Raw genomic sequence first — 14,283 nt, 5'->3', positions numbered from 1 at the left:
ACGTTAGAGTCTGTGGTTGTCTTGAGCAGAGAACAATGGTGTTGACTGGCGACAATACACTGCCGTACAGGAATTGCGATGATTCGCCTAGGGTCCGGGTCTATGCATGCCTTGTTTGCTTCGGGCGTGAATAGAAAACCGTTTACAATTTCGATTACCGACGATTCGAGGTGGCTTGATGTGTAAATTTGTGTCAACACTGGATACCACACCTCAAACCCGCCAGGTCGCGAAACCACGTTGAGGGGTCGCTGGATGCATCTTTTTGCCGACGCACGCCCGAGAAGCAATTGGAATGACGTCAGAGAGTTCCTGCGTTGCTGTTTTAGGGCTACCTTAGAGACGAGGAGATCCACTGCCTGCATGTGAAACCTCTCTACCCGTTGTCTCGAGCCGGGGGGGGCAGTGGCTGTTAAGGTCGCCTCCTTCTCTTTGTACTCGAGTACACCCGTGGCCCCAGAATTTTCAGCTTCTCCACTACAGACCCGCATTCTGTCTGCCCCGGCAATGGACAGCCGGTATTAAACAACCCCCCACTCGCAACCCACTTCTCATTCGGGGATCTCGTGTTTATGGTTTTTCCTTGCTCAAGGGGCCACGCTTCCCATGGCACTACATTCGCTGCTCGCCGTACAAAGGAAGTTGTCCGATCCCAAAGATGTATTGTCTGGTTGGATGGTGGCATGCTGAGCCTGGTCTAGAAAGATCCCGGGTGACAAGGAAAACGACCTGAAAGGAGACGTTAACGCCTAGGGGTTTCTGTAGTTCGTCGATCTAGCGTTGCCTGTCAGAGTGACATTGTCTTTTAACATCTGGGTTCTTTGCACGACGTTATCGATCTGCAGGGGTGTAGGCCAAAAGTGTGGTAATTCAGCCATCCGACACCATTGAGAACAGCACCACTGCAGGAGAACATATCGACGAGGTTCCGCCAATAACCTCCTCTGACCCGAAGGGTTATGCGCTAGAAGTCTCTCTTGGCGATCTGGACATCCTGATTGAACACTAAAGCTCATCTGAAGAGACAACGCACCGAATGACATGATATAATCTCGGAGGGAAAGCGGCGCAGCATCACGCTTGAGTTTACGTACTCTGCAGCCTACGGATATTACAGCTGCCGTGGTATTCCTCACTCACTGACAACGGATGACTCGACTTGGGGATGATTTTATCGCATCGCATCGCATGGGAGGACTGTCCGAGATGCGATTCTTGGCAAGGTCATGCCTGCCACCTATTAATTCGGGTCAGGCTAGAACTGTTGTTTATATTGCGCAGTAGTGCTGAGTGAAAAATGTATTTCTTTTTTTTTTTACGAAACTTAATTGTTCATTAGTGAGATGAGAGTTCTTCTCAGGTTTATATCTCTAAATGATTTCATCTAGGACTTTAAACTTTAAATCTAGGACTTTCAGACTGTTAATCTGAATCCGGAAGGGAAGGAGGATCCCCGGATGTTCCAACAAGAACTAGGAGAAGCGCCACAGTCAGAGTCGTCCACACTCTAGTCTACCACGCATGTACCTCTTCCCATCAGTCGATGTATTCATGTACCAGATGGTGTTGCCGACTCACGATGATGGCCCCAGAAAGGTCGCCCTTTGCCTGAACACTACTTATTCTTCGTTTTATTCCCGCTACCGTCGCAGCCTTCCCCGCTGCTACAATATCTGCCTTACTTACTTGCTTTTCTTACCTTATTATATCTCCCCCCACTCGCTCTCAAATTTTGCTACTATCTTGTATCTTGTCTTCCGTTGCTTTGTCTCTCATCTCTTAGATTTTGAACCCATCTTGCTACCTTTTTATTTCCCTGTTCCTGTCTCGCTTCCTCCATTTACACTCCAACCTTGAATACGTGCTCTACTCAAGTTCACACGTCAAACACTCATCACATCAACCGAAGCGCCAGCCCTACCGTCACCACGTCAATCCCGGTTGCATCTCAGCCTTCGTATCATGCTACACCTCTTAACCGACTACAAAGCCCTGTCCTCAGGGAATCTTCTGTGACACAAAGAGCTGGTGGAGGTTTCCCTAACGCAGTCGATGCCGTCACCGTTGATCCCCGCGATCGCGTAGCTATTAGAGAGTCCTTGAGTACATCGTCATCGAATTCAACTGTTCTAGAGGCAGCCATCAAGAAGACCAAGCAATTGCTTCCTTCACCAACCATTCTTCATGAAGATACATGGTCGTTCAAACCGATGCGCAAGGTTTCAAGACCTGTTTTGCGATCCACTTCCCCAAGAGCTATACACCCTACTCGACCCAGCAGAGATGACGTCCCTGACATAGAAATCCAATTGTTTAACCACATGACAGTCATTCACAGCAATACTTTCCCTCAATTCCTCCTAAAAACCGAAAGACGTGGAAGCGAGTCTGCTGCTACAGCAGCCTTGTCGCCTCAGAAGCCGAAGTGCACTCATGGAGGCCGAACAGCATTAACTTCACAACTCCCCATAAACGACGAATTGTGCTCTCAACCAGCAGCTAAGGCAACAGCCCAGTCGAAGAAGTCCAGGCTCCCCGAGCCACCTCGAATGACAAGCACAACGAGTGCTAATGTGGCAACCTCCCTATTCTCACGACTCCCATTCTTTAGCCTTAACAATCACGCCAACGTAGCACCAGTCAGGAAGTCTGGGAAGGAAAAGAAGACTCTTCGCAAAGGTCCCGCAGCCGGCACAGGTCATGAAGGTTATGGAAGTATTGGCGCTGCCAAGAGACGCAGTGGCAGTATCAGCAACATGACGCGCGACCACCCCAGCAGTCAGAAGACTCAAGAACCCGGTTCCAACAACAGTTTATGCTGTGTGGATCGGGCCAACCCAGTGGTTATCGAGAATCGAAATGCAAGTTCTGAAACCACTCAGAGTGTAAGCTCCCAAAGCCTGGCAACCGAGGAGTCGAGGTTGTCACCTCTATCACACACTCCAGATTCAGCTTTTGGTACTCGTCGTCCCTCAGAGAGTAGTGATTCTGAAGACGTCGAGATTGGCTTCCCGAAGATCTATCCGTCGCTTCGATCTTCGCCGGGTGACCCCCTAAAATTACCTGAGCCCATCAGCAGATATGGATATCCGCCATCGCCCATGAAAAGTTCCGATACCAGTGTCATGTCTAATGAGTCCCACTCCGAGCTGCAACGGGGGATTTCTCATGAGGTCAAGTCTTCTCACCCTGTACCCAAGAAGCTTGTCAAGAGGCCGCGATCTCCTCGAAAGTGGTATTGGTTCGGAAGGCCAGCCCAGACCCAGCGGCGTAAACAGAGCGAGAAAGTCTCGACTAGTGCCAAGCCAATTGGAAAGAAGCCACCCGCCCTTTATGCTATGATAGCTATGTCAGAGCAGGAGGATTGCGAGCCGACGGACATTCAAGATGGCTTGAGGATTGTCGAAGTTTATGGAAAATCATCTTTTGTTGGTGTAGTTCCCGAGCTTTCGCAAGGCACGCCAGAGACACGATCATCAATCAACTCTCTGGTGCGGCCTGTAGAGCCAACTCATCTACCAAGGCTGGAGAACTTCGAGATGAAGATCAACCCTCGTTTGCCTGTACCCGAGCAGACGCTAATGTCCAAGAAGCCTACTGTACAGCCTCTTTCAACAAGAACCACTGCTAGTCGACGAAGTCGACTTTCTCAAGTCGGGAGAATCCCCAAGGTTGTGCGTAACACTAATGAAAATGTGTCTCCAATGAGCTTTTATAGGCCTTTCGGGGCTAGCAAGAAATCGACAACTAAAAACCTTGAGGTCTACGATCCCGAGTCAATTGCCAAAGGTCCTTCACCTTCCAGACCTTCTACTCCTGTTCCTGATCTGACTACCGACGGCTCAACAGGAGGAAGCCCCAACAATCTCTCATCGAGTGACTCCAATTTACCTGCTTTGAGCCGAGTTGAAAAGGAATCCTTTGCCTTTTCGTCTTGCAAGGACTGCGAGGGAAATATTGGTACATCTAGCTCGAGCTATTCCGGTATTCTTGCCTTCTCTGGTTCTACTGCTGTGATCCCACAGCCTAATGATTCTCCTGCAGAAGACGAGGTATGGAATGAGTACGATGATCTCGTCGGAGAAGGTGCTGGCAAAGCAGTTCCCTCCCCAACCTCTTCACGAGGTACACCGTTTCATCTTGAGGCTTACGAGTCGAAGCTGGCTAGTAATGAGAAGCTTATAGAGACATCTACTGTTGTCATCGATGAGGATGGAAGCCGAAAATTCAAGGCAGCCACCATTTCTATCACTTGCAGCGCCGACATGACTGAATATCTCCGGGCCGCTTTCGAACCCCACCCAAGCCCCAGCACTCCCATCTCAGTCTCCGAGTTTGTTTCGGAATATGTAGACAGTAACACCAACAGTGAGGCACCTGCAACTGGTGAGGTATCTCGACGAAGCAGCCGATCATCCCGCAAGACAAGGCGGTCTGATGCTAGCACCTCTTCAGAGGATGGGCCACCGCTCGCGCAAGTCAACCTTAGGGTTGGCTCAATAACGGTGAGTAAGTGGCTTACCTTCGGGCAGGCTCTCTTCAGTGACGTTCGCTATGAACTGGTTCCTGTTGACAGATCACTGAAGAGACACTCAGTCCTTGTGATTGATGGCCTTGGTAACGATGATTGGTCATTCTACGCTGCCGAAACATACCCGGCCGCTACCTTCTTTAACCTGTCTCCTCGTGCTCCTGTTCCTGAAGAACTCAAGAGTTCATCTTCGAGCTTCCCTCTGAGCCCTTTAAACCACCATCAGATCCAATACGTCTCTCACCTCGACAAGTTCCCCTTTGCTCCTCATAGTTTCACGGCTGTTGTGTACCGCTTCCCTGTAGCAGCGCCTGAAGCATACTATCGCAACATTCTTATTGAAGCTCGCCGTGTGCTGAAGCCAGGAGGTTTTATCGAGCTCTCCATTCTAGATGTCGACCTCAACAACATGGGCAATCGGGGCCGACGTACAGTTCGCCGTCTAAAAGAGCGGATCAATGAGAAGACGCCTGAGGCCAGTCTTGGATCAACCGCGGATCTCATTGTTCGTCTTCTCGGCAATGTTAGTTTCACTACCATCGAGGTAGCACGAGTAGCCGTCCCCGTCGCAAGTTCCTTCACTCGCTCAGACAGTAAGGCCGACGAGGGCAAGAAGGATCCTGCTAGTCTATCCGAGATGATGAATGACAACAGCCCCTTGGCAGACGAAGGTATCACCAGAATAGTCAGCCACGTTGGTCGATGGTGGTACACACGATGTTACGAGAACGCAGCTGAGAGCCCCTCCGGAAAGAGCATCTGGAGCGATAAGTCTTTACTCTCGGAGTCAGGAGAGCTCGGTACAAGCCTAAAGCTCATGGTCTGCTGCGCTCGAGCTCCTCTTGAGCGCATCACCAGTGTCTAAGCACATAATACAACACGTTGTTTTCTTCCCCTTTTTATCATCGGCCACAACATGGCGCAAGATATGCAGGTTTGATTAGAAAGCATTACAGAAAATATCTTTCGGCGCAAGCTCATTCCTCAAAAAAGAGGCCATACCACAAAATTAAACCACTGAAAACAATCCTTATTTCAATTCCCCCTTCTACACCAAGAGGCATAAGTTCTCTTTTACTCGGTGTGAAATGGGAGGAAATGGCGTTATGCAATACGCCTCAGCCTTCAGCGGCCCCAGGCACGCCACCAACGCGAGAATGCTTGAGCCCATCGAATACCATCATCAGTCTTAGCAACGCGCTCAAGCAGATTCTCGTGCGCCAACCATTAAGCCCTGTTCTATCGCCTAAAGCTGTCGAATCGTTTCTGAGCACACTGTGGCCCACAACTCTTAACAAGCTGCAACGCCAGCCCGGAAGGAACTTATACTTTGGCGGTCGCGTTTATCGTGATGTTGTATGTGCGTAGCATCCAAGTATATTATACACTAGTCACATCACAAAGGAGCTCTTGGAGAAGTTCCACAATCCCTTTAAGGATCCGGCTGGCTGTGATCATGCTATTTTTTCTGGTCTCAAGATCGAGTGTGCAAGAGTTCCCTTTTGCTGAGCGTTGTGAACGTGACTATCCTTCCTTGACTGTCATTCGGCCTGCTCAACGCGAGGGCGCGCATGGCACCAGATCGGCAAAAACGGCAACACGGTGAAGATCAAGGATGAGAAATCCCGAGACCTCTCTTGCTTGCTTCCTCTGTCGCAGCTTCTCGATGTCCGGTCGAAGCTGGTTTCGAACTGACCACGCCAGGATGCTTTCGTCCGCAGCACAACAACCGTAAGCCCAGCCAAGAACGTCGACCAGATGATGAGAGCACGGATACGAGCAGGTATCGTCCATCTCGTGACAGACAGGAATTGGCCTTCGGCAAGAGATCATCGTGCGTAGAGAAAAAGACAATCATCGTGCCATGGCAAGAGGTGGGGTGCTCGCTTCTGTGCCCGTTTCCTGGTGGCCTGGTCTCTATCACTCTTGTGGCGAAGTGTGAACTACCGACGTGTAGAGGATGCTAGAGTGTGTATGCCTATACCTACTGAGTACGACGCCTTGGTTCCGTATCGGCATGGCAGAGTGGGACGACTGGAATTTCACAATGTATAGACTTGACGACATGTTCCGCGTCCTATCCGATAAATTTATATTGCCGGCCATTATAATATACCTGTGCTCATTACCTCTGCGTAATGATGTGAGAATACCGAAGGTGAAGCAAGACATAACTTAAGCTCTCCGTCACCTCTCCTCAATACTAACAGTCTCCAGCACTAACTGAACTCGCCTCAATCAATTGAAACCCCAATGCGTGCACATACCTTGCGTAGTTTCAGCAATACAAGAGATGGAATCCTCCAGCACCGAAAACCCCGCTACGGCATCACCGACTCGAGTTTCCGACGTTCCTAACGACGCGTCTACGGGCCCGTAAACCTCTAGAACGCGACTGAAAACGCGACGAAGCACATCACCATGAGTACCAACGGTAGCATGTTGCCATCTCTACGAGTCTGGAAACGGACTTCTATCCTGGTCAAGCTGCAGAGTGTTGTTTGAGTCACTGCCTCCCAGCCTTGCGTTGAAAACCCAACCACTAGGCCATAATAGGGGGTTAAAACAGCACTGTTAGAGTCCAGAAGTATTCCTGAGTGGCTGACCTTCCTGAGGTAATACCAAAAATTGTTTGCCTTAATAATCTGTACCATCATCGGGATTTTTTGCTTCTTCAGTGTTCTCTGTAAAATTACAATGAATTTAGACAACAAAGAACCCGACTGCTTTGGGATTAACTTTGAAAGAAAATATTACAAATGCGGAAAAAGTTTCATCAAGAGAACCTTGTGACCTCCTGAGTTTCGCGTCGGGTTTGTTGACAACCTCCATGTTCCCTCATTGAATAAGAACGTATCATGAACGAAGCCGAGTCCCTGCGTTATATCCCTTCTCATGAAAAGAGACGACAAGCTACCCTGTCGGCCCAGAGCCGCCTGTGTAGAAGAGCCCGATTTTACAACGACTCATCGTCAACCAAATCTGATACATCATTCACGACGGTGAGCTCAGACTCCTGAGCTGTCCTCAGTTTAGCGGGCTTGCGGACTCCAATCGAGGATCCTATCCATACTCCGTACACCTGTCTGCCGCCCCCTTGATTTACTCAATAGTTATATCAACTGGCCCGCGCTGGTAACTTTAAATGGTAAGTTTGACTCCCGTTTCCGGCCTCACAATTTAAGAAAAGTGTCACGACTTTTACGGCTTCCAATTTCTTAGATACGTCACTTTTGGTAGACATGTTGACCTGGAACAGTTGGCTTGGTCAGTCAACGAGGAATAAATGCATTTTGGCAACACAAAGTATCTAATCCTACATTGGAAGTGGTAGCTCGACAGCGTCTCAGGTCTATTATATGCTGTTGGGCCTTGCTATTTGAATATAATTTTCATTTGAGAACGAGTACGGACGTCCCGTCATATCTTAACTTTCACGGTTCATTCTGTTGCTGGCTTGGGCCCCACTGACCAGATAATAACGGCAGCGACGGCGTAGAGCGTCTGGGTTTAGGGCTTAGCGGGTATAATCACGACAGCTTAGACAACGGAATAACTTACCCCACAAATGTAGTAGGGTATACCACCGGCGAGAAAAGGTAGGCTGTCTCGTAAACTCAATTGATAGAGTGGGTAGAGTGCTCCAACCCCGGCCAATGTTCCAAAGCTCTCAATTGATGCAATGAGCATCAGTACAGATCCTGCATCGCGCCTTTCGAGCAGAATGGATGCAAAAGCAAGTATGCTCAGGTCTGTTACGACGCCAATGGTATTGATGATGAGGGCTTCCGCAGTCAGAGAGCGATATCCACATATTGTAGTCTTGCAGGCTCACCTATGGTCAGGGTTCAAATCCACGACACTCCACGACACATTTGTGAATATGGCGTGGATATGGATGCTGACTAATAATTTCGATGTGGAATGGGTGGAAATGGATCCATTATGGAAATGGATCCATATTGTGGAATTCGTGGAATGGAAACCTACTTCGTCCAACAATGGTAATTAATGGGTCCCGCCCGCCCTCGGTGACGTCAATGTTTTTGTCATTGGTCCATTAAAATCCGCCGTTGCTTGACGCAAAGGCAACACACCCACCGACGTTCCTGTTTCTTGTTATGCTGGATATTCGTAGCCGAACCGATATACCTATAGACGCGCCTTGCCGTCTCTCTCCGTCAAGATCCAGCTTTTGTAGAGCTGAAAGAGCCGTTGATTGTCCTCTTCTGTTCGTTCTGGAACGGATGTGGTTGACTTGGTAGGATGGGGAGTGGCCATTTCGATTTGGGGTAGTAACGCGAGTAACAGTGAAGCCCCCAGAATGGACTCATTGTGTACGGAGGAAAATGGGGTGGCAAATCGATGTTGTGTTGTTGTGGGTGATAGAAAGTACTTAGGATATGCGGGATTTCACAAGGAAATCAAGGTATTTTCGAACCCCACCTAAAATATTCCACGATTTCCACATGTGGAACATGTGGAAGGGGCTTCGTGGCGTGGATATGGAAATGCTGAAGCCCACGTGGAATGGAATGGAATGGATATGGATCCACATTATGGATCCATATGTGGATTTCGTGGTATGGATTTGAACCCTGCCTATGGTAATGGTATTGTATGACCCAGGGAGGCCGATCGCTAATGCGCCAGCTGAAATGAATAGAATGGCTATTTTAGCCTGCACATGGTTGAAGCAGTCGGGTTCTTTGATGTACGCAGTGTACAGCCCAGCAAAAACGAAAAGCGCGACGCTAAGAACGGTACGAAGAAGCCAAAGATGCTCGGCCTAGCGGTTAACTTCAAGTGAGCAGCTGTCAACCCGCAAGGTAATGGCGGTTTCGTACCTCTGTAGGACTGACACCATGTCTGTGCTGGATATAGGTTGTGAAGAGCGGACGGGTTGATTTGCAAAAACCCATAAGGACAAAGACTATAGGGAGAAACTTCAGGTCTTGGCTTCTAAGGGGAGAGCCACTACCACCGGGCCGGGAAATATATCCTGCCACAGCCATCTGGCTAGCTGGTGCGTCATCGACACGCAAGATCTGCTGCTGGTGTGATAGCAAAGGACGAGACTCATCTTGGCTCCGTTCTTCCGTATCGGCATCCATCTTCTTCAAGAAGAGAATGACAGAATACGCCATGAGACAACAAAGTCCAGAAAAAACACCAGGCAGAATGTGACTATGCCTGGATAAGCGAGAGGCAGATAAGGAGCCGAGAGATTGGGTCAGGACTCCGATTGCCCCTGTCATATAGTGGTAAGCAAAGCTATCGATCATTAATATTGTCATATGGATGGCTGTGGGACAAGAAGGGGAGTGGACAAACTAATGTTGAGGTTTCTGGCTATGAAGTATGGCGAGCATAAGAAATACTGATCCATGGCATCCTCCTCCGACACACTTGATCAAACGGCCTCCTGTAGCAGCCATGAGAGACCGGTTGTGACCCAAGAGAACTGCCACTGTTAGGTTCCATTATTTTATGAAGATCGTTTTCAAGGGGCCCGTACCGCTCGAGAGCGTGACGACAGCAGCAGCAAGAATGCTCGTCGTATTGATGATCATGGCGCAATATTTCGATCTGGTGCTGAGAACGTAGCCAAGGACAGACTGTCCTACCACATCTTGAATTATAATTAGCAGTGCGAGTGATAGCGCATGGAGCGTCAAGAATTACCAGACACTCCTCCGAGAACAATAGCGCATGTTCTCAAGTTCCAAGAACCAGGCTGCATCTGAGAGTCACTGGCAAAAGTCAGGAGCAGGCTATCGGTCACACAATCGGCCAAGGTCATCAGACCGAGGCATACCAACGACGTCAAGGCCCGCGTCCTATCCCAGCGATCCATATCTGTAATGACGAGCCAGAACAATGCTGCGGAGTGGCTGATAGGGCATGACTGTTTGAGGAAGAGGAAGAAAGAGGGAAAATAAAAAAAGGGAATCGCTGAACGGCGGTGAGAGGTGGGGTCTCCACCCTGTGCAGTATTCGCTCTTTGGCCATTGAGGTATGCAGCCGTCCACATAGGGTCTGCAGTATGAGGGATTGACAGTCTGGAGTGCTCTGTAGAGCAAGTGCTATCAACGGCCGAAACGACACAAACCCACGCAGACGCCCAACATCAGGCCAATCGGAGATACTCATGACTCATTATTAAGTCATGTAAGAGTCATAGCAGAGCAAGTATCAATGGGCTGCTCGCATATGGCCTACATCATCAAGCGAAAGGCGCGTCATGACGCAAGAAATGAAGGTCCAGTATATCCACCATTTCAATTAAATCCGCCATTCATTCCCACATCCCCATCAGCCTGTCTCGCGCAAACGTATTCCTAATATCACACTTGAAGCCCTTTTATCTGGCAATGAATCTGGCTCCATGCTCGTACAGATGATACTGAGCATTCCGCGTAAGGGTCAGGAGGACGGAGGCCATGATACCAGACAGAACCTTTGGATGGCATGAGAGGAAGCGCAGGCGCAATTGGCGTCAAACAAAGGAGATTACAGACGACACCACATCGTAAGGGGGTAAGTACAGGTTGTTGAGACAAAGATTGATGATGTCTGGCAACACTAGGCACCTTCCCGTTGCGGGAGAAGGTTTCGACAAAGATCGATCGCATTCGCAAGATACCGCCTGTAATTCGTTGACGTGTACCACGAAGACGATTCTTTAATGATTTCGGGTGTTTGGGGAGCAGTGAGACAGATGATTATTATGCCGTTGTGAGTATACTTACGTGGATATGTTGGGAAATGTCACTTGGATGGTCGATGGAAGTGTATTTATTAGGATCATAAATAATTGTAGACGATGTAGCAGGATAGTTTTGGCATATGAAGAGCGTTCATATGCCGAAAGGGGTGAAATCAGTAGGGCTCGCGGGTTCTCCATGATTCCTTGCGAAGCATGCTCTGTCAATGGTAGAGAAAGTCAAACAGAACGTCTTGGGAAGTCAAGATAACCAGGAAGCAGTGTCGATGAAATATTTTAAATGAGCGATGACTAGCAATAGCTGCGGATTAGTAAACCTAATACATAGGTTATCTAATGCCATTTTAACATACCGAGATAGAGAAATTCGCTGGAGCCTACCTACGCTGTTCTTATTGGAAACAGGGGGACGGCAGAAAGCCAGAGCAGGAAGGTACAGAAGGTTTATGATAAAGGGCATTCGCAAACATGAGAAGACGCTTGAAAGTAAGTTACAATATGTTTTAATGAGTAATGCTAACAATTGATTGCAGTGAACCTAAACGAGAGTGGTGAGAACTTGCAAGCTGTCTGACATCGTCAATAACTATGAGATCATTTCCAACTTGGTAAGCAAGACCTGGTTGAATTTTCCCAAGCCACCCTCCATGCAGAGGACGCTCTTGTTTGGTTGGTTCCTCATCGCGGACGAGTACAATGTCAACCACAACACGACCAACTAGGACGACTCCGCGGTCAACACGTTCGTCTACGTATGGTCAATTACATATACGACCAAGGGCGAGCTGGGGAAGAGGCAACTCTACTGGCCTGTTGGCATGAGGAACCGCAACGGCTCACTATGAGTCTACCTACTGGCCTGGTCGATGAGGAGATCTTTTTAACTCCAAGTATGAGCCGATCCCTGAGATCGCTATGATAGAGGAAGAGCTCTTCACCGCCGTTATTGAAGACTCCAGGTCCGAGTTCTGCTCGTTCTTCGATCTGCTCGTGTTCTTGGACCCCTTCATCTTGGCGTCTCTGATCAACGCTGTGTTCTTGAGCATCTATACACTGTAGAATCTTGATACCTGACAGGTTCCAATGTGCGAGTTCCCCACGAGGCATATCTGTAGATGGGTCACGCTGGCTTTTGAATCGGTGCCAACTGGGAATTATGCGGTAGGAGCGGGGTTGATAGGGGTTCGGTCCGTCAAGAGCGGAAGACATCGACGAAGATTTCGGAGTCGCAAGAGTTTGGCTTTGGGTCATGCTTGGGTCGACGTGCGGTTTGGGGAGCCGCTAGGAGGGAGTTTGTCGGGCCTGATGGTATTACTCTTTGCTCCGGCTTTGGACGTTATTCTCCGGTTGTCGGTATCTGCATTGCCATATTCACGTTTGCTGCGTGAGTCGGGGAGCGAAATCTAGAGTTTGAGCGGAAACGCGGGGCTGACGCGTAGGTAGGTCGTTGGTTGCATCCTACACCCCGCATGGCTCGCATGACACGTACCCACGCTTCCAAACCCCACCACTTTAGCACTCTCTTCCACTCTGCTCTATCTTGCTTCCATCAATAAGCATGCCGGTATGTTATGGACTTTGGATGCAGGCTGTATTGTTCACTGACAGATCAAGCTGGCCTCTAGTGCTCCAGACGCTCCCCCAAAGACGAACACTGCTTTGAGCTTCCGACAGACGCTCCCCTTAGTAAAGGACTAGCGCTCTCCACGATGAGTTTCGAAGAATGTGCCCGCGAGAATCAACTCTCGCTCCACGACAATTTTCCAAGCGACCGACCGCGACGAGCTTCCGCTCAACGATGAGCCCCCAAGATACTGCTCGCGGAGAGAGATTTCGCTCCCAAGAAACCCTCTGCGGATGACGAACCTGCGATTGACGATCAGACTTGGAGAAAGACTGTACGAGAACGAAGTTACAAATGACAGCAGCGCGGCTTCCGCTTTTGGTCCAACGTTTCGCTTAATGCGGTTATGCAAGACACGACTCCTGTTTCGCTCAACACCAAGCACCCAAGGAACCGCTCCCAATTAAGACTTTTGCTCAACAACAATCCTCCGGTAGACCCTCCCCACGACCAAACGTTCGCGCCGCAACAAGCATCCAAAGACCGCTCTTGATCCAAACATTCGCTAAACAATAGCGACAAGAAGCAGGGCTGTACTAGGGGAGTGGAATATCGTGGCTAGGCATTAAGATGGAGGTTCCTTCAGGTTTGCGCATACTGGGTAGCGAACTTTGTGACATGATTGCAATTTCCCGCAAAGCGCCTAAACTCACGACGCATCTCCCGCCCTCGCAATGCACCTGAAGCCCCTCCGACTTCAGTAGCCCAACACACCATCAACTTTCCTGCTCAACACGACCCCCGTTCGCCATCCCAATCGACGTCATGTTATTGACAGAGAGATCTGTTGCACTTCCCGAGCATTTCAGACATTTACGCCCCCCCCCCCCCCAGGCGACAATGACCAGGATGGTGTCGATCTCATGGCTGACGATATCACTGACCTGACTGCCCACACCGATCTTGCCGACCGTGGTCAGCTGGTCCAGGCATCGATCTGGCTGCTCAGCGTCGCTACCCAGCAGGCTGCTTCCTTCAGGTGTGCATATCCCCTGCGCAGCTACCTAAGTTGTCGAGTTCGTCCTGGTCCAGGTAGTGCTTCGGTGCCAATTGACCAATGCAGTTACCATCCGCGGCACGCCTGCCACATGAGCCTATAACGGCGTAGCCAAGCTCCCCGAATTAACCAGATGAGGCATGCATGCTCACCCATCGAGATGACGACCGAGGAAGCCAAGAATTTCTGGATGCCAACCTATGCGACAGCACCCGAGTACACGAACTTGCCATCACTAACATGGCCTGACTTCCAACGATTAGGCCTCTTGACCTACCGTCGGGAGTTGGGCGGCGGAAGGAAGGAGATGGAAGAGTCCCTGATTAAGGTGGGCGCAGCTGACGTCTAATATCTGGAGTGAAAGCCCTCTGTGACAGTTGGCGAGGTGTTACGGTTAAGGAGGC

At 49.5% G+C, this 14,283-nt stretch overlaps 5 protein-coding genes across 5 annotated transcripts; 3 read left to right on the top strand and 2 right to left on the bottom strand.

The window, feature by feature from the left end:
- Positions 1-1,188: 1,188 nt before the first annotated feature.
- Positions 1,189-5,396, top strand: FOXG_17076 (uncharacterized protein; the record flags this gene model as incomplete). Its single annotated transcript, XM_018397098.1, has 2 exons — positions 1,189-1,249; positions 1,876-5,396. 2 exons carry the CDS (start codon positions 1,189-1,191, stop codon positions 5,394-5,396), a joined length of 3,582 nt encoding a protein of 1,193 aa, XP_018257948.1.
- A 3,952-nt stretch (positions 5,397-9,348) lies between these two features.
- On the bottom strand, positions 9,349-10,388 carry FOXG_22675 (uncharacterized protein; the record flags this gene model as incomplete). The annotated part of the gene is made up of 4 exons (XM_018403082.1): positions 9,349-9,805; positions 9,866-9,995; positions 10,050-10,163; positions 10,217-10,388. The coding sequence occupies 4 exons, from the start codon at positions 10,386-10,388 to the stop codon at positions 9,349-9,351; spliced, it is 873 nt and encodes a 290-aa protein (XP_018257947.1).
- Positions 10,389-11,761: 1,373 nt separating this feature from the next.
- Positions 11,762-12,509, bottom strand: FOXG_22674 (uncharacterized protein; the record flags this gene model as incomplete). Its single annotated transcript, XM_018403081.1, has 2 exons — positions 11,762-12,006; positions 12,110-12,509. 2 exons carry the CDS (start codon positions 12,507-12,509, stop codon positions 11,762-11,764), a joined length of 645 nt encoding a protein of 214 aa, XP_018257946.1.
- Positions 12,510-13,745: 1,236 nt separating this feature from the next.
- On the top strand, positions 13,746-13,974 carry FOXG_22673 (uncharacterized protein; the record flags this gene model as incomplete). Its single annotated transcript, XM_018403080.1, has 2 exons — positions 13,746-13,863; positions 13,946-13,974. The coding sequence occupies 2 exons, from the start codon at positions 13,746-13,748 to the stop codon at positions 13,972-13,974; spliced, it is 147 nt and encodes a 48-aa protein (XP_018257945.1).
- Positions 13,975-14,039: 65 nt separating this feature from the next.
- On the top strand, positions 14,040-14,228 carry FOXG_22672 (uncharacterized protein; the record flags this gene model as incomplete). The annotated part of the gene is made up of 1 exon (XM_018403079.1): positions 14,040-14,228. The coding sequence occupies one exon, from the start codon at positions 14,040-14,042 to the stop codon at positions 14,226-14,228; it is 189 nt and encodes a 62-aa protein (XP_018257944.1).
- Between the last annotated feature and the right edge of the window lie 55 nt (positions 14,229-14,283).

The sequence above is a fragment of the Fusarium oxysporum genome, chromosome 6, assembly GCF_000149955.1.
Source record: "Fusarium oxysporum f. sp. lycopersici 4287 chromosome 6, whole genome shotgun sequence".
NCBI lineage: Eukaryota > Fungi > Ascomycota > Sordariomycetes > Hypocreales > Nectriaceae > Fusarium > Fusarium oxysporum.
Note: the sequence above shows the minus strand (reverse complement) of the source record. Positions and strands in the feature narration are given on the sequence as shown.